General features: G+C 44.0%; 1 protein-coding gene and 2 long non-coding RNA genes across 5 annotated transcripts; all 3 read left to right on the top strand.

Moving 5' to 3' along the window:
- Nucleotides 1–1,417: 1,417 nt before the first annotated feature.
- Nucleotides 1,418–9,822, top strand: LOC127291743 (uncharacterized). Of its 3 annotated transcripts, none has more exons than XR_011742344.1 (8): nucleotides 1,418–1,615; nucleotides 3,063–3,264; nucleotides 4,079–4,290; nucleotides 5,060–5,529; nucleotides 5,759–5,797; nucleotides 6,345–6,706; nucleotides 8,861–8,929; nucleotides 9,396–9,822. It is a non-coding gene; the product is annotated as an uncharacterized lncRNA (long non-coding RNA). The 3 variants fall into 3 exon arrangements; XR_007844701.2 differs by having other exon boundaries at nucleotides 1,419–1,615; nucleotides 5,060–5,321; nucleotides 5,431–5,529; nucleotides 8,861–9,822; XR_011742343.1 differs by having other exon boundaries at nucleotides 8,861–9,822.
- Nucleotides 9,823–12,470: 2,648 nt separating this feature from the next.
- On the top strand, nucleotides 12,471–14,086 carry LOC127291744 (uncharacterized). The gene is made up of 3 exons (XR_007844702.2): nucleotides 12,471–12,576; nucleotides 13,216–13,335; nucleotides 13,689–14,086. It is a non-coding gene; the product is annotated as an uncharacterized lncRNA (long non-coding RNA).
- Nucleotides 14,087–14,658: 572 nt separating this feature from the next.
- Nucleotides 14,659–15,919, top strand: LOC139830105 (tryptamine hydroxycinnamoyltransferase 2-like). The gene is made up of 2 exons (XM_071818455.1): nucleotides 14,659–14,782; nucleotides 14,854–15,919. The coding sequence occupies exons 1-2, from the start codon at nucleotides 14,708–14,710 to the stop codon at nucleotides 15,823–15,825; spliced, it is 1,047 nt and encodes a 348-aa protein (XP_071674556.1). The 5' UTR covers nucleotides 14,659–14,707; the 3' UTR covers nucleotides 15,826–15,919.
- The last annotated feature ends 4,173 nt before the right edge of the window (nucleotides 15,920–20,092 follow it).

Here is a 20,092-nt window from a genome sequence, read left to right on the forward strand (position 1 = left end):
GTAGAGTCATCCGCCTCCACCTTCGACGAAGGCCCCTACCTTATTGTCGTGACCGAAGGACACCACACCTTTGCGAGGCAGAGTAGCTCCTCAAAGAGCACGGAAGATTCAGAAGACATATTTCCTAGGGCAAGAACCAACACGAACACCCCATCAAGCGAAACCCACAGACATCATCATCGACCGCCAGACTGACCACTCGTCAAGACGCAAGCATTAGACTGACATCGCTGAAAGAGGACACGTCGGGAAGAATGGCAACCCAACAACCACCATGAAAGGCAAGGCCATGCCTCTGCCTCATGCTAGCTAGCACGACCATGCCGTTGAAGAGGAGATCCCCATCCCATCTTTCCCATGATCGAGGGTGTTTCACCACCGGCGGACACAAACCACACTAGGGCACGATAGGCAAAGGACACCGACCAAAGACGGTGCCACGTCGCCTCAACAGAATTACCGCCACCAGTATCCTCTTGACCACCGCACTGCTCCACCACCACCACCTCGTCCCATAGCGACGCCTTCAAGGAGGAAACGACGCCAGCACGCCGCCGCCCAATCGGAAGGATTTTGGGTTTTCACCGTGGAGGAGGGGAAGGGAAGGGAGATAAACCTCAATGTCGCCTCCAAGAAGGGGAGCGGGGCACCTCGTCATTGTCGCCATGACCGCCACCACCAGCCAAGGGTTTCCCCTGATCAAACCCCCATCCCCGCCACCCTAAGGCTTTAGCACCGGTGAGAACGTCAGGATGGAGTTGCATTGGGGCAGGAACAAGACAGTGGAGAACCATTGTCTTTAGATCTAGGTAGAAGGTCGATGAGATCGTCCATGCCGTGACTAGCAGCCTGGGCCCCAATCCACCCGTGCGCTCGAGGAGGACGACCCACATCGCCGGTGCCGCCGGCGACGCCGCCCTCACCTTCAGAGGCTTGATCCTACGGTACTAGAGCTCTACCCGACTAGCGGGAGCAGCGAGATTTTTCCGCCATGGTCCTTGATTGCGACGCACGGGCGGGCTCCCACGCGCGGCGGCGAGAGGCCGGGAGAGGAGGACGGGGAGAGGGGGGAAGGCGTAGGCTAGGGTTTTCGCCGACGCCCGAGTCGCCGCAGAGCGGAGGCACCTCGTGGGGGTCAAGCGAGTTTTTCCAGCTACATGCAAGAATAGCAATTGACGTTGCAACTAAACTACTCGTGTGCATGCATTGTCAACGACTTGCTCTATCATTGCCCGCGCTGGTTTTATAGATAGAGTTTGAGCCATACGGATCACAACTCACAACTGAGAGAGAAGAAATTTGGAAGACCAAAATTAGCACCGAAAACACAACACGCATTCACGCCTTGCACTTTCCCAACGCACCCACCTCTCTCCTCGATCCCCAACGCCACTCCTCGTTTCCCCAAACACACCACACACCCAGCTCGTCGTGGCGCTGGATTAATTGGCGGCGGGGAGGCTCGGAGGAAGAGATTGCGGTCACTTGCGTGGAGCTTCTGCTACCTGCGACCACCACCCCAAGCTGCTTCCAGAGGCGACGTCCCCGAGCTCCTGCCACCGGCCACCTCTCCGGCATGCTGCTGCCGGTCACCTCGTCAGCCATCTGCTGCCCGGTGAGCCTCCATCGTCCCTCCTGCATCTATTTCCCCCAACAAAATGTCTCCTTTTTGCTGTTGGATTGAACGTCTGCATCGGCAGTACATTGGGCATGCACGCATGGAGTAGATGAAAATCCATTTGCTGAATCAAAAACTCTTGTTGTGCGTAGGCTGCTCCGTACTTGCATATTTTCTAGACATGGGCGTGCTCCATTTTTTTTTTTTACTCTGTTTACTTGGACATAACCAAAAACAATAGCTGTAATTTGTGTTGTTCTACCCCTTGTTGTCTCACTAGTGTACAAGGCGGAGGACTTTGATTGGTTTTGCTATGCTTGTCAGCAGCAGGCCTGCAATATATTCCTCTCTCTATTTCGATGTGCATATATGTTTAGCCTTGTTGTTCATGGATAAAGTCTAGTACTCATGTGTCTCTAATAGCTAGCTACATTTGAAATTGTTAGTGCTACTGCCAATTATCATTTTTCTGAAACATAGAGTTGTTAATTTCAAGTTGAGAGTTGTGTGCTTTAATTATAATTTCAAGTCGACAAATAGTGAGTTTTAATTGTGTTTCCAGATAACTTTCTTTTGATTTCAGTTCCATGCTTGTGCATCGAAGCCTAGTAGCACACCCACACTGCATTTTCTTATCATGGTCAGAGGTTTTCAATTGTTTACTTTTTTGTGTATACTTGTGTCATGCAAATAGGAATCAGGTTCAGATAAATTGTCTTTATTTAGTCCCTGACTGTTCAGCACTATGACAAGTGAATACTACTTGTTTGTAAACGAATTTGAATGTTTGCGAGAGAAGATGATTTGCTATCACTATGGTGTGGTTGATTCATCATTAGGACACATCGGTAGGTTACAGGAGCGTCTTCATTTCTTGCATGGACTCTTGTAGTAAGAAGCGTTTCCATTTCTTGCAGGGATTCTTTCAGTAAGAAGCGTTCTCATTGGGCTCCTATAGTAAGAAGCGTTACGGAATAATTGACAATTGGTGTAGGGATGACTCTGTTTCTAATTATATTGGTCATGCTTCTATTCGTACTGTCATTGATGTCTAGGATTTTTTTGGTTGACTGGCAACTCAGTAGAAGTTAAAAACTCGTAACTGGGTCACAATCCTGTTTTTATACTAGATATAATTCCACGGCCATGTTGGCTTACTGGGTAAAACTGGAGACTAGATTTTTTCATGGTTTCTTGCCAAATATTAACTTGTATTGTCCGTAATATTTTCTTGTGTTTACTTTCACTGCTAGAGCTCGTATAATAACTAGTTTAATTTTTTGTTGTATAGCAAAGTCGTTCATCACATATCTGTTAACTGTCTGATTTTCACCATCTCTTAGCACACAAGTCTTTTATCTGAATTTCCAAATTGCACCCACACTTGATATTTTTTTTGCAGCAACTCAGTTTCTTATATATTATTTCAAACATGGAATTGTAGGTAGCTGTGTATAAATTTATATGCGAAGACACTATCAAGGAGAAAAATATTGCAAAGGGCAAAGCAGAAAAAATTAGTACAAGAGTTGGTAATGAACGGGAAACAAGTCCAGGATGATCATCTGATCAGACAAGAGGATATAGTTTCATTACTTCTTGACGATAAACAGATCGCACACAAATTGGAAGAAATACTAATGCAGGTAATTACTCCCCCAATTTGTAAGTAGAGGACATTTTAGGCTTGCTACCTTAGTTCTTGTTCGAGAATAGAAGATGTTTAACAACTTCAGGTGATTTTGTCTGTGGTATTTCCTGATATGCTCTTCTCTTTATCAAAAGTTATCGATAGTGTGAGGTGTGTTTGTTGTGCATGCATGCATCATTTGACGTACAAGGGCATATGATATATCATTGATGGTATATTACTTGCATCAAAGATGCTATATTATTGATCGTATAATACTTCCATTGAAGATGCTCATTTTACTCAACACAAGCATATGTTGAAGTAACTAATATAGTTGGTCATTTCGACCAGATCCCTAATCCTAGTGCCCAAAGCTAACAATAATATTAGTTATACTAATACATGCTTTAACTCTTGTGTATGTATTTGTTGTTGGCAAATGATAATCCTATGGCATATAACGGATCTGGTTCCATATTTAATTTGGCGGAGTGTTTTGTTGTACTGTAGCATTTCTTATGTACCATGTATGTTTTATTACCTTAATGAACTATTCATTGTTTTCTTAAATACTTGCCGAGGTATGTTGTATAAAACCACTCTTATGCGAGTGACTCAAGTTTCAGGTCCTCATAAATCTACCTTATGTTCCTTGCAATTATAGTTCGCAAAAACTCCGTGGACTGATTCTCATCACACTATTATGATAAGCCTTGTATCTTCTAGCAGAAAATACTAGTGTTCTTTGATCCTAAAGCTGTATTATCTTTTTTTATATCTCATGTATATTTTACTTTATGTGCTAAGGTTCGCTTCAATCTTGACAGTTCATTTCGATGTGAGTTCATTTCGACGTGACCCGACCGTTCCGGCTCTGGGAGTGCTGCTGCTGCTAAGCTGGCCATGGCCTCTTGTGGCCCGTCGTAAGCATCTGATCCATGATATGATTACGTTGCTGAGTCGGTGTCCGACAATACCAACATGCCCATGGACACGGAGGAGCAGCAATCTAGTGCCTCAGGTCTGAGATGGGCACAACGTGAGTAACTTCTCCATTGTGCTGCATTAAATGTTGCTTCAAACATTTTGCTATTTGTTGGTGATTGATCACTATGCATTTACGTGTGCCATGCATACACTGATGGATGCCTAGGTGTGGGGCCCAAAATTCCATTTTGTATTGCATTTCCAAATCACAACGTGTATGTACTTATGTCGCAACATAATTGTTGTAGCATATACCCTTCTGAAGCTCTGGAAGTACAAGTTCTACTAAATTCTCGCCGGATTTTTCTCTTGTCCTGTCGTCGTTGTAGGATTAGAATTTGTCTGCAGAACACACCTGTTGTTTTGGTGGATTTGACATGTACTTTAACTCTTGTGTATGTATTTGCTGCTGACAAATGATAACTATGTTACATATAACGGATCTGGTGCCATCTATAAATTTGTGGAATGTTTGCAGTACTGTAGCATTTCTTATGTACCATGTATGTTTTATTACCTTAATAAACTATTCATTGTTTTCTTAACTACTTGCTAATGTATATTGCATCAGAACACTCCAATATGAGTGACTGGAGTTTCAAGTCCTCATAATTTTACCTTATGTTACTTGCTATTCTAGTTCGCAAAAACTCCATGGGCTGATACATATAAAAGTATTATGATAAGCCTTATATCTTCTAACCGAAAATACAAGTGTTCTTTGATCTTAAAGTTGTATGATCTTTTTAGACCTCATGTATCTTTTACTTCATGCTTTGGATCTGACCAACTCATCTCACTACTCACTTGTATATTATCAGGCCCACCAACATTCCTCACCGACTGTCTATGTGCCGCGGCTCGCATCATCTGCTCCCACTCATCGGCGGTTCATTTTGGCGTGACTTGGCCATTCCGTCCCTGGCAGTGATGCTGCTAAGATGGCCACGGTCTCCTGTCGCCAGTTGTAAGCAGCTGCTCCATGATATGATCACGCTGCCGAGTTGGTGTCCGAGAATGCCGACACTCCCATGTACACGGAGAAGCAGCAATCTGGTGCCTCAGGTCTGAGATGGGCACACCGTGAGTAACTTCTCCATTGTGATGCGATAAATGTTGCTTCGATCATTTTGTGATTTGTTGGTTATTGATCACTATGCATTTATGTGTGCCATGCATACACGGATGACAGATGGATCCCTGGGCCGATATTGCAGCTAACCAGTAACCATACATGCTATTTGGGTCATCTACGCCTATGAGTAATGTTGATCCTGTGAAAATGCTTATAGTAAGTCCACCTCTTTTCCTTGTACCTGCAGCTGCACAACTTCATCATCTTTTTCTACTTATGATTTAAATCAGTGTGGATATTGTTAGCTTTATGAGTTGCTTAACTAATTGCGTGGTTTTTCTGAAACTTATACCTGATAATTATGCAACCTTTGATTTTGCTTTTTCTCTTTTTTTTCACATACTTGAGTGACTTCTTGTTACTGAGATGACATGCTTGATGGCAGGATTCCGGAAAGCTGAAAATCACCGTGTGCTCCTATTTGGTAAGATTACTAAAATGGTGGTCATCCTTGAGCCGCATTAGGAAAAAAGTTCACATTTTGCTTCATATAGTTTAAACAACCTGGGAGCTGCATATTCTCCACGTTCCTGCATAAGTTATTGTGAACCCTGGACTGTATGGTCGACTGTTGCCATTGTTGTTTTGGCCTAGAGCATGTTGATCTATCGTTGTCCAGGTATAGCTGGCTTTCCCTTTCCAAAGCATCAGTCTGTAGCTGGCTGGTTTAATTCTCTGGTGTCTTTCTCAATTTTTTAGCTACATGCTAGTATATTACACACTGATTATTAAATTCCTGATTTTTGAGTCCTCTTTTGCACCATCAGCCTGTGTTATAAATCAAATAACATTAGAAGCTTGCAACTTTCTATAAATCTTGAACTATTTTTTTTGTACATTCCTTTGGCACTAGGTTGTTAATATATGGTGCTATTTATTGTTGCTGCTATTGAGAGTTAATTATCATACCCTGTTCCTTTTATCTAGATGCTTGTGTACTGACTGAATTTTGTTGTCACGTCTTTCACCAGGGAGGGGAGATCAGTCCATGATGGGGACTCGTGGAGCTCCAGGTGTGGTCCTGGTGGCGGGCGGGGATGAGGAAGGCGGCGTGATGGTGGGTCTCGGCAACGGCAGGTGACCCTGGCATCACATGAATGACGGTGGGGAGCCGCAGTGGAAGAGCCTATGATCGCCTGTCGGGCTGCTGCTACAGGTGTCAATGCGGAGCAAAAACTGTTGTCTTTCCCGACCTGCAACTCCAACCTGCCACAGGCCACGTCCCCGACCTGCTACGGGCCTTCTCCTTTACGACGACAACTCTTGCCACAACACCAGGGGTAGCAAGGTCTGTCTCGTCCACACCAACCAAGACGGCGACGATGACACACAGGTAATTACTCGCACATGCCCAAGGCTGTATGTGACACACATGTAGATGCTAGCGGTTGCAGATACATGTCATGTTTCGGAACAACCAAACAAAAGTTGTTATTTTTATTTGGCTTTTCTTCACTATTTTTTCACCTGAGTGTCTGATTGCCACTCATTAGCTAGGCTTGGTGGGTTCTAGTGTATTTTGGACAGTGTTGGTCCATTCCAGATGTAGCTAGTTTACATATATTGGATGTAGCTTACTTTGTTATTTTGTCTTATTTTTCCTGTTTGGTTCCCTCTAGCTAGCTATTTGCACAACTAGTTTCATGCTCCTTGAATCTGTGGCTCCTTTTACGACTAGGGAAAAGCAAAACTTGCCGGTGGAAATTGTCGTACATTTTTGTGACTAGAGAAGCGAAACTTGTAGTATTTTGCAATAAAACACCATGATCCCGCTCCAGCGCGGGGGTATGGCGACTGGGGTATGGACCTCCCTCGCCGGCAAGCACGATGACATGGATGAGCATGAGTTGGCCCCGATGGGGCCAGTGGCTACCCAAAGCTCGTCCCTGGCCGCTCAGTCCATGGGGCGCGATGCGAAGGCCGGCAGTGGTTGGCAAGATGTGTTGCCCCGGTGCAGTCTACATCGTCCGAACTCACCAGCCTCGGCTCCGCCCCCTCGCCCCATCCCGGCTTGGCTCTCTGGTCGATGTTGCAGATGCCTCGCTCATGGGCATCGTGCCGTTGTTTGCAAAGATCCCTTTCGGTGCTCCCGCTGTTTGGAGAACGGCCACCGTAAGTGTGAATGCCGCAACCCCTGGTGTCCTCTTAGCTCGTTGGCATACCTTGCCGCGCCACCAGTGTCCAACCATGTCGCCGATCATCATCACGCTTCAGCTTCATGTGTGGGTTCGATGAGATCGGCTCCTCCCTCCAAAGAATTTCGTTGTGGGTCTTGGGCATCGGTCGTTTCTACTCCTGCTGGCTCTGTTCCACTGTCTAATGTGGTGTTGCAGTCCACTCTGGTTGCTCAGGTTGAGCAGTTGCAAGGTTGCTTGGGGCGGATTGCGAGCTTTCTGGAGCGGGCAGGAGGCTACTTTGAGCAAGATCTCCCCTTTGCCGGCTATGTTGGAGACCACCCATACATTGTGTCCTCCTAGTGAGGTTGGTGTTGACTCCGCAAAGGATAGGGGAGTGGAGCTCTATGGATGCTTCTCTCCTCGTTTTGGGGACAGTCCATCGTCGTCGTTGTCGTCCACCTTGCCCTCTGCATCGTCTACCGCTGAGGGCGACGCCATTGCCGCTGTTGTCACTCCGGTGCTGCAGATCATGCCTGATCTTCAGAATATTCTTGGGAGTTCGACTTTGCCTCTGTCAATGGAGCATATGGAGGTGGATTCAGCGCCGACCTTGTGCTCACTCGGGTCCTCAGATGTGATTTTAGCGCCCCACCCACCACCGTCGGCTCTTAATCCAGATGCTCTCTTTGCAAAAGAACTTTGCGACGTGCTCAGTAGCTTGGAGGCTGCTATTCCTGGATACGGAAGGGCGATCACTTGCATCCTAACATGAACGACAATCAAGCGCAAAAGTAAAAAGGTGGATGATTGCCCTCGTGGTGGCACCAGGAAAGAGAAGCCACTCAAGTGCAAAGGCAAGAAAAGTGGCGCCATAGGAAAGGTGCTTGAGGATGCTTGATGGATGAACTTTGTTTCTCGCCCTGTCCTCTTGGTTTGGGTATGGTGTGTGCTCCTCGTGTCGCAGTGTCTTCGCTTTGGCTTTGGTTGAAGGTAGTCTAGTTTCTGCTTAGTGGGGTTTCTTGTTTGGCTTGGTTGTTTCTCGGGTCTTGAGTGGACTTGCCTCTGTGTGAGAGTAGGAATCGCCATGTGATGACTTTGTTGTATGGTTTTCGCCCGGTTTTTCGCAAATTAACCGGACATCTTCTTAACTAATGGATAAGGCAAAGCTTTTCGTTTCAAAAAAAAAATCAGACTGTGGTTTGTTTTCACTCCTTGTGAGTAGTACTAGTACGGTAAGTCCCTTGCCAGGACAAAGTATTGAGTTTGGTACACCTCCCACAATCGTTCTTGTAATAGATGCCAATGGTTTCACAGGTGTTTTGGTTCGATGTTGAATTTGCAAAGAACTAAATATGCCCTTAATTTTCCAGCTTTGAGTTCCGGAATACACTTAATGTTAAGAGCCAGCTCAGTGCAATCGTCCGAAAGAAATCTGGAAGGTAAACTGTCATCTCACCATACCTTGTGACTAGCTGTAGATGGACATGCTTGCAACTAGTATAGTTATTTGTGTTGCACTGCTGCTTGCTCTTAGATAGTGGGGGAAAGTATAATCACAGGTAGATATCGCCATGGGAAATCTGCAACCCTTAGATACTAGAATCTACCGGTCAATACAGAAGATGTTGAAATATGTAGAAGGGAATATGAAAAAGGAAGCTCTTGATGAAACTACTATAATAGCTGGAGCTCTGTTTTCAGTGAAAAGAAAGCTAAAGATGCTATGCCACTGTTTTGTGAAAATTTGTGATTGATATATATGCGAAGCTCGATAGGTATTGGATTGTGTGGTGTGAACAAGAATTCCATTAAACATTGGCTACAAATATGCATCTCTTTTTTGTTGACATGAATTTACGTCGTGCTTAGCACATAGTCCAATCATGTGTGTTCTGTTTTGCACAGTAAACTAACGCCAGATATCATTGGGAGCTGTCAGAGCAGGATGCCAGTTTTATTTTGGAAGGGAGACAATTCTGCTTTTGAGAACTGTTATATGTGTTTCTATCACGGGATTTTAATTTGGACGTAAGGTTATAGTGTTCTTCTATTTCGTCAAAATTAACCCCTATTTGTTCCTGCCATGTTGCCATGTCGCTGGAGAGTGATTTTTTCAGCAGACAAGATTCACAAAATTGACAAGGATCATTAGTTTTTGGCCAGATTGGAATCTATGTGATTCTGTAGGTAAAGGTAGGAACTTGGTGGACGCTAGGTTGTCAACCCCTTGTACAGAGTAGTTTGATTTAATGATGAAGGATATGTAATATTGTAGCGCTTGACACTTGTTTTCAAATCTTTTACAAGATGTGATATCTTGTTGTAGTTGTAATACGGACGAATCATGCATGTACTAGATAGTTATTACATGAGTATAAATATTGGTGGCTATTTTAGTTTCTTTTGTATCAAATGTATAACTCTCATAATAATTCATATGTGCAACTGTATATTGTACTCATATACCTTCAGCCACATATTTCCACATGAAGAATTTACTATCCATTATCCTGATGATGAAAAATCCCATAAAGAGTGTGTAACTCTACACAAAATTCCTCGAATGTGCAATAATTGCAGTGCCATATATCTAATTAACCAATAATTACATGTTGGTATAGTTTTTTAATGTTAGTACTCCCTCTGATTCAAATTAAGTGGCGTAGATTTAGGCAAAAATGTTGCATCAAATCTGTCTAGATTCAGTGAATCCGCGTTGATTGATTTTTTCAGTGGGAGTATAGTTTGTCATAGAAAAACATGAATAACTGTACACACACATTATTGTGAGAAATCTCGGCTACCGAGAATATTAGCTATAGCATTAGCTTTGTTTGTTAATTGAGAAATCTGGAGTGGACAACTTCAGGTGATTTTTCTGTGGTATTTGCTAATATGCCCTTATGTTTATTAATAGTTATCAATAATGATTGAATTGCTGATGGTAGTTGGTAGGTATAATCTGGTGCTATTTACTCTTACATCTTTACTCAATGAATGATTGAATTGCCCTAGCCTGTTACTCAGTTTGCTAGTTCATTAGTTCATGGAAAACTGACATAAAGTATTTTTCATTCTATTTAAGCTGACTTATCAACGTGACAATTATTATTTTCAATGCAAAATAATAACAGCGAGGCATGGGGCAGTCATCCCTGATATTAGAGTACGACCCTGGTCAGGAAAGGGACCTATTCAAGGCCGCGGAGCCCATCATCGATGAACGGCCGCTGCTCTGCCTCAAGGCCTAGCGCGGCGGCCTCGATGCCCCTGTCCAGTAGCTTGTTGACATCGACAACCAAAGGTTGAACTTTTCTCTTTGGTCATGCTGTAATCGGTTGCTGCCATGCTATCAAGTAGTGTTCTGCATGGTTCCTTGGGTTGTGAGCTTCGTGCCACACCCTTATGTGTGCTTTGTGCTAATTATTAAATGGTGTTTCATGAAATGTGTGCATTTGCTTGTTGTAACTTTGCTATCAATCTCTTAAGGGGAGTTGTTGCTAGGATTTGGTACTGACACTGACAGTGGTCGTTGTAGCCCATCTTGTTTGCTGTTTAGGACTCGTCGATCTCTGTTTCGGTTCAAGTAGTACATACATATTGGCATGCATGTTTTCATCGTATTTTTACCACTACTAGATCAATTGGTTATTCCATGCTATATTTGATTGTACTGCAACATGGTTTTAAAGGCGTCGCGTAGGCGTCGCCTAAGCGACGCTTAAGCGTCCGAGCGTTCCAGGAGGGCAAGGCGTCGGCGTCGCCTTTGTTTTCTGCCCAAGGCGTCTCTGAGGCGTCCAAAGGCGTCGCCTAGGCGCGAAATCGCCGCCTTGGAAGAATCTGGACGCCTCTGTTCTGTGCGCGGGAAACTTTGGGCTGGCAGGAGGGGAAAACAGAAATGGCGGGCTGGGAGGGAAATTGAGGGCCATCTATAGGGGAAAGAGAGGGAAGAGAGAGAGGGGCAGCTCCTCTCACGCGACCTCCCCAACTCTGGCCAGATATGCTGCTGCTCCTTCATCTGCCGGCCTCCCCAGCTCCGGCCAAGCTTCTGGCGACTCCTCCCACTGGTGCATCCCTCTTCCAGAGGGAAAACAATGTACAGCTTCCATGACAGCTTCTCTTGGTGCCTTGGTGGTGTCTGGTGTGTGTATGTGATGCACTTCTTCTTGCCTGCTTTGCATCTGCTTGCCTCTGCTCATCCTACCTAGCTGATGCTTTGCTTCCAACAAGGCAGCCTCAAAGGCGTCGCCTTGCAATGCGCCTTGAGCGCCTAGGCGTTGAGCCCCCCCCCCCCCATCGCCTTGGGACGCCTTGGCGCCTTTAAAACCATGTACTGCAAGCAAAATTCAGTGTTAATGTGAATTGCTTATGTTGAGGTAGACATATATGTACGTACCAATTATACGATGTTGATGCAAAATATCGAACGTATCTTGCCAAACAAACAAATAGTGATAAAGGAATGTTCTGAAATTGCGAAAGAACACTTGGCAAGTTTTGAAACACTGGCAAATTATTGCCAGAAACATTCCAAAGCATCACAGAAATTTTGCTGCTTTGTTTCAAAAAAGGCAAATGTATGCTAAATACTACTCTTGAGAATTTGTACTACGTTTTCTTTTTCACTTCTTCTGAGAAGTTCTATAGTATGGTAGTACCTTGTTAGGACCAGCCTTCAGTTTAATAGATCCCCCATGTTCGTTCTTGTAATAGATACAAATGGTTAACAAGTATTTTAGTTGGATGCTTAATTTACAAAACTGAATATGCCCCTTCTCATGTTTGAGTTCAGGAAGGGAGCCAGCGCGGCGCAATCAACAGAAAGCAGACTGGATGGTAAAATTATTATATCACCATACCTTGTGACTAGCTCTAGATGGACATGCTTGAAACTAGGTATTAATATGCTTACTACAAAGTTTCTTGCTCCTGAGTCCTACGCTGATCGATTTGTTCTTTTATGGCAGTTTAGCAGTTTGAGATCTTGCCAACCTGATAAAGCCAATCGACATTGTCACTTTCGAACTTGTAGTGATACTCCTCTCTATTGTTCCTAATTTTTTGTGGAGAGTCTCTCAACTGATTGGTATGTACTGAATAATCCTCGAATTCATCTGTAGGGGTGCTTTCTAGATACATAACGGTGACAGTTCATATGTGAAATTAATAGTTTCATCAGAGCGAATGTGAAATTGTCCCCAGCTAGATTTCTATATAAGTACATGTGTAATTTTCCTTCCTGCATGTCAACTTCATTCGTTGTTAGCTATTGTGAACGACCATCTATGAAATGGTTGGGCAACATGCTTGGAAATTGATAATTGTGTTTATCAATTATAAAATGGAGTCTAATCCAATATTTGTGGTGTACTGTATGCCAACTCTTTCTTTCGGTTCTCATGTAGTAATAATGTGAATATATGAATTTATTTCTTTTGCCATGTTTAATATAGAGCTGATGGATTTTTTGGTTTGACATAGCAGCAAGATAGTTGGTGAAGTGGATTGAAATATAGAGCTGTTGGATTTTTTGTTTGTCTTAGATGAATTTATTTGAATTTGACAAAATATGTATTATATTATCGTCGGTACCAATCTATAGAATCATGTGTTGTTGTTGGGTTCTACATACTCCTTTCTTTGTAATGCTGTCAGAGTGAATGAGCACGACCTTTTAAAATTCGTTTGCTATACATAGTCAGTGCTGAAACTTGTATGCTTTCAGGCCCTCCGACCAGCTATGCAGTGCTGATGCTCTTGGGCTAACCGAGGCCTCCCAGGCCCTGCTTCGACTATCTTCTCGGCGTGGCGACGGTGACGCTCAACCTCTGCTACATGCTCTCCGGTGAGCTACTAGTTTACCCCTTCTGTTTTCTGGCTCCAGTGTTCTCTGTGATTGGCTGTACTTATGCTCAAGCCGATGACCCTCGGTTCCTAGCTCTCTTTATCATTGGACCAACTGTATGTTGTTGCATGAGTAGAATTTTATCGAGGCATGAAGATGATGCATGGTGAATCTGATGCTTCTCTATTCATCTCTATTATGAATCCGAAAGAAAAAGAATTGATAGAATCCAAAGTTGATATGTTTGTATTTACTTGTGGTAATGAATGAACAGATCGTGTTAGATCTGTTTGTATTTACTTGTGGGAATCTGATCTTTTTGTATTTACTTGTGGGAATGAATGAATGAACAGGTTAGTCCATGATGGGAACCATGTTGTGCTCCTCGTGGAGTTCCAGGCGTGGTCCTAGTGGCCAGCGTGATGGTGGGGTCAGCAGTGGTGGTTGACCTCGGCGCCACTGGAATGGCGGTGGAGAGCCGCAGAGAAAGAGTTGGTGGTCGTCTACCAGGCTGCTGCGGGCGTCAATGTGGAGCAAAAGTTGTTGTCTTTCCCTACCTGCAACTCCAACTTGCCGCTGGCCACATCCCGACCTGCTACTGCTGGCCACCACGCCAGGGGCCCCCGCCTTTGTGACGACAGCTCCTTCTCTAGCACCAGGGGTGGCAAGTGACCTTGTGCGTGGGTGGTGGACGAGATCTTGTTGGACAAGATGAAGGTTGACAAGAAGCAGATTGGTTAATCCAACGAAACAAGGTACCTTACCTGCTGCTCCTCTGTTTTCTTTTCATTGCCGAGCTATCGATCCTTGGGTGTTGCTGGCATGCATGAATGTTTTGGTTGTTAACCAGATAGTGAGTTAGTTCTTGTCATGTTGTGTATATGTGCCAATTCAGAGATGTTGTGCTCCATACGCACATCGCGGCGGATCCCGTCAGTCTGCGCGCGCGTGAGCAAACAAGAAAAATGTACTAGTGCTTGTACGCGCGCGGGCGGAGAAGGATGAATCGGCACCAGCTGTCACACCGCGGCGCGGAGCGAGCAAGAGATACGCTGGAATTGTACACCGGAATGACAAGCAGGAGCGTGATCTATTTTACTTTACTGTCAGGTTGCACAACTTCCTCTACAATCCCTCCCACCAAAGAATGACTTCCGAATTCCGTGGCACAACCAGGCAGCAAGATTTCTTCCTATCCACAGTGGACGGAGCACCGAATGAAAGGGGGTCAAAGAGCATAGATTTCTTTTCCCGGAAAAGGTCAGAAAAGGCGTCAAAGGTGTAAGCATTTTTTCTCTTATCCTGTGGTCGTTGTAGCCTTGTAGGATTAGAATTCAGTGATCACGAGGGCGTCCTTGTGATCGAGGCCACCATGCCGACCGACCTGGCAGATGTGTTCCCCGGCGCCGCAATCGTCCCCGACGACCTCTATCCGACGCCGCCTGAGGTAACTTGATTGCGCCTTGCTTTACTACAATTCAGTGAAAGCGTTAGCTACCACTGACTGTTGTTCTGCAGACACGACAGGAGAAGGTCGACGCGGCGCTGCTGCAGATCAAGCTGAACCGGTACAAGTGCGGCGGCCTCGTGATTGGCTCTTCCTGCCACCACCACACCGCCGACGGACACTCCATGGGCACCTTCTACGCCGTGTGGTCACGAGCTGTGCGCGAGGGCAAGGACTTTGTGGCGCCTTCCCCTTTCCTTGATCGTGCGTCCACCGCCGTGCCTCGCAGTACGCCGGCGCCCGTGTTCGACCACGGCTCCATCGAGTTCAGGCGAGAAGCTAACCGCTGCAGCTCCCGCGCCGTCCTACCGGTGGACAAGGACAAGATCAAGAGCATCACCGTGCACTTCGCGGCGGAGTTCATCGCCGAGCTGAAATCACGGTTTGGCGCCCGTTGCAGCACATTCCAGTGTCTCCTCGCGCACGTCTGGAAGCGGATCACGGCGGCGCGGTGCCTGAACCCGGAGGTGTTCACGCAGGTGAGGGTGGCCGTGGACTGCAGGGGCAGGGCGAAACCTCGCGTCCCCATGGACTTCTTCGGGAACATGGTGCTTTGGGCATTCCCTAGACTCCAGGTCAAGGACGTGCTGGGCCTCAGCTACGGCGGCGTGGTCGGCGCCATCCGCGACGCCATGGCCCGCATCGACGAGGAGTACATCCAGTCGTTCGTGGACTTTGGCACGTTGGCGGCCGATGAGGAGCTCGTTGCGGCGACGTCTACTGTCGACACGGTGCTCTGTCCGGACATAGAGGTGGCGAGCTGGCTGGGGCTCAGGCTGCATCAGGCCGACTTTGGCACCGGGCCGCCTTCCGCGCTACTCAAGCCGGACATGCATAAAGAGGGGTTGATCATCTTTGTGCCATCGCCCATGGCAGAGGGCGCCGTCGACATCATTGTGGCCCTGTCCGAGGATCACGTCGCGGCGTTCAACAAGATTTGCTATTCCTTGGACGATACAATTTTTCTCCCATCCAAGATGTAAGAAAGCATGATATCATACAGTTATATTGTGGTCATCTAGTTACGAAAAGTCGAGAAGTACAGATCAAATAAAGAGGTTGTGGCCGCTTCATGATATCACATGATTTTCCTTTTGAAAAGAACATTGACAGACTCTCCCGGCAGCAATTTCTTTCACGATATCACACAAGTGTATTTTATTCGGGTTTTCTATCACTGCGCCCTAGTTCTCACGAATATTATGACATTGCCACCATGACACTACAACACGGTAGTGATTTCGAGGCACATTCTTAGGGGCACTTTTTTAATATACCCTTAAATGTTTCAATTTGGGGTGCTTTAACAGGACATATCTATAAAGGCATATGTTCAAAGTGTCCTAAAATGACATACCTATAAGGGCACATGTTCAAAGTGCCCTAAAAGATATATCTATGAGAGCACATATCTTTTTTTCGAAATGGGGAGTGAAACCCCGGCTCCTGCATCATGATGATGCACACGGCCTTTTATTAAACAAAATCTGTGACTACAAAGTTTAATACATCTCAAGCATCGCCAAGCGTTGATACAAAAATCAACCAGCGAAAGAAAACAAATAAGAACGGACTACGCCTCATTGTATCCGCCTATTGTGACGCCAGCCAGCCTGGCACAAGATATCCTGAGCGACCATCTGGAGCCGTGTGCATCCAGTATCCATAGCATCCCGCTGTTCCTCTGGTGACAGAAGAGCCCACAACTGGACCCAATGTGACACCATATGGATAACCTGCAAGAAATGAAAAGAAGGTTTTTTGTTAAAAATAATATCATTCCTCGCCCTCCATATAGACCAGCATAAGGCAGAAACCCCAATACGGATAAAAGCCTTAGATAGTCTATCTACTCCATTTAACCAATTACCAAACATATTCGTAATATTGGTTGGAGGAGCAAGATCAAAAGTAAAATTAATCGTACGCCATAGTATTTTAGCTAAAGGGCAAGTGAGAAACAAGTGTTCAATAGTTTCCTGCTCTCCACAAAAAACACATTTTGTACACCCGTTCCAACGTCTTTTAGCTAAATTATCCTTAGTAAGCAGCACCTTATTACTCAAGAACCACATAAAAAAAATTATCTTAAGGGGGATTTTAACTTTCCATAGGTATTTTCTCAAATAAGGTGTATGGTCATTCATAAGATCCTCATACATAGATTTCACTTTAAATAGACCGTTTGATGTCAAATTCCACACAAATTTATCATTCTCATCAGATAAAGTAATCCTCATAAGCTTTCGGCATAACTGTAACCATAAAGTCCATTTGTTTCCCACCAACAACCTTCTAAAACTGATATTTAGAGGTGTTTGGGCTAACACATGAGCTACCGTTACATTCTTGTGATGCACAATATTATATAAGGAAGGGTATTGTTGGGCTAATGAAGTTTTCCCCAACCAAACATCTTCCCAAAAACGAGTATTAACTCCATTTCCTATTTTGAAGGAGCCTCTTGTTAAAAAAATCATCCTTAACCCCCATCAACCCCTTTCAAAAAGGAGAGTCTGTGGGTTTAGCTTTTACCTCAGATAGGGTTTTTTGTCTTAGGTATTTACTATGTAGCAATTCTTGCCACACCCCTTCCTCATTCATAAGTTTATCAAGCCACTTACTCAATAAACATCTATTTTTGAGTTCAAGGACCTCAATACCTAGACCCCCTTGATCCTTGGGTCGGCAGACAATATTCCACTTTGTAAGTCTATATTTTCTTTTATTTTCCTCAGATTGCCAAAAGAATCTTGATCTATAGAAATCCAATCTTTTCCTTACCCCAATAGGTATCTCTAGGAAAGATAACATGAACATCGGTAAGCTTGTTAAAACTGAATTGATAAGAACAAGTCTATCACCATAGGATAGTAATTTGCCTTTCCAGCAACCCAGTTTGCTTTCAAACCGGGTCTCCACTGGGTACCAATCAGAATTTCTAAGATTTCTATAGTGGATAGGTATACCTAAATATTTAAAAGGTAATGCACCGGCATCACATCCAAATATCTGTTTATACCGATCAACCTCATCCCTTGCCTTTCCAAAACAAAAGATTTCGCTCTTATGAAAATTAATTTTGAGGCCAGATAGTTCTTCAAAGAGACATAAAATTAGTTTCATATTCACCGCTTTCTGGAGGTCATGTTCCAAGAAAAGGATAGTATCATCGGTATATTGTAAAATAGAGATTCCCCCCTCAACAAGATGAGGAATAAGACCCCCTACTTGATTATCATTTTTTGCTCTCTCAATTATGATAGCCAACATATCCACCACAATATTAAAAAGGATAGGAGATAAGGGATCACCCTGTCGCAAACCCTTTCTTGTCTGGAAATAATGACCAATATCATCATTTACCTTTACCCCGACACTTCCCCCTTGGACATATTGTTGGATCATCCTACACCATTCTGGGTCAAAACCTTTCATTCTCAAAGTCTGTTGTAAAAAGGATCATTTCACTTTATCATACGCTTTTTCAAAGTCAATTTTAAATAGAACCCCATCCAGCTTCTTGTTATGTAACTCATGAATAGTCTCATGAAGAATGACCACCCCCTCTAAGATATTCCTCCCCAGCATAAAGGCTGATTGTGTTGGTTTGATAATTCTTGGGGCAATCCCAGTTATACGATTAGTACCTGCTTTAGTAAATATTTTGAAACACACATTCAATAAACATATTGGTCTATGTTGTTGTATTTGCACCGCATCCTCTTTCTTTGGTAATAAAGTAATGACACCAAAATTCAGTTTGTAAAGAGGCAAATCCCCATTACTGAACTGATTAAAAAGCGCCATCAAATCATCCTTTATTACTACCCAGAAAAACTGATAAAACTTTGTCGGGAAACCATCAGGCCCCGGAGCTTTATTACGTTCCATCTGAAAAAGTGCCTCATGAACCTCTTTCTCAGAAAAAGGAGCTGTCAAGATCTCATTCTCAACAGTCGATATCTGAGGAATGTCCTGCACCTCCTCCTCTATCAAAGAGATATTGCTTGGAACCGGAGCACCAAATAATTTCTTATAGAATTCTGTAATATAGACCTTCAAATTATCTTCCCCAACAATCGTACCTTCCTGTTGTTCCAATTGAAAAAAAATCTTTTTCCGATGTTTTCCATTTGCAATCAAATGAAAATATCTCGTATTACTCCCCCCTTCTTGCATATGCTTAACCTTAGCTCTTTGCGCCCATTTAGACTCTTCGTCTCTTCTTAACTTATTAATTTTATCATTTGCATCCTTAAGGGTATCTTTCTCCACCCTCAACAAGATATTTGTTTCAGCTTTGACGTCCAGAGAATCAATAATCCCCAAAAGCCTATCCTTTTCATTCTTATATTGACCACTTTGATTTTTTGCCCAACCTTTAAGAAATTTTCTGATATGTCTTAATTTATTCAGCCATACATCCATCGGATTCAAACCTACTAAAACGGAATTCCATTCTTCCTTAATCATATCAAAAAAACCTTCTTGTCGCAACCAATGCAACTCGAAGGAAAATCTTGGCCTATTACCCAAATGTGCCTTCACCCCTGAATCTATAAGTATAGGTGTATGATCAGAGTCCGCCCTTGTCAATGCCCGCACAGTGACTAAGGGAAACTTCTGTTCCCAAGAAATGGAGGCAAGCACCCTATCTAACTTCTCATAAGTTGGTACTTCGCGACGACTCGCCCATGTAAATTGTCTCCCCGATAGAGCAATTTCTCGCAAATTCAAATGCTCAATAATAGCGTTAAAAACAAAAGGCCATCGCGCTTTGAAATTATCATTATTTTTTCTTCTCTCTTTCGAATAATATTAAAATCACCACCTACCAACATAGGTAATGTTTCATCTTCACAAATTCTGACTAATTCCGCTAAGAACTCAGCTTTATGTGCGTCTTTGGCAGCCCCATAGACTGGCACTAGAATCCATTCAAAACCATCCCTTTTACACTTAATATGCAGTTTTACACAAAAATCACCAGTGGTAACTTTGAGGACCTCCAATGTATCCGAATTAACACCAACTAAAATACCTCCAGAGCATCCATGAGGAGGTAAACAGAACCAGGAGTAACTATATCCCGCAGCAAGTTGATTTAGAAAAGGAATAGAGAAATTAGATCTTCCAGTCTCCAATAAGGCTACAAAATCTAATTTGTGTTCCCTAATCGCCTCTTTTACAAACAAATGTTTTGTGGTATCCCCAAATCCACCAGGATTCCAATTCATACCTTTTAAA

Source organism: Lolium perenne, chromosome 4 (genome assembly GCF_019359855.2).
Source record: "Lolium perenne isolate Kyuss_39 chromosome 4, Kyuss_2.0, whole genome shotgun sequence".
Classification (NCBI taxonomy): Eukaryota; Viridiplantae; Streptophyta; class Magnoliopsida; order Poales; family Poaceae; genus Lolium; species Lolium perenne.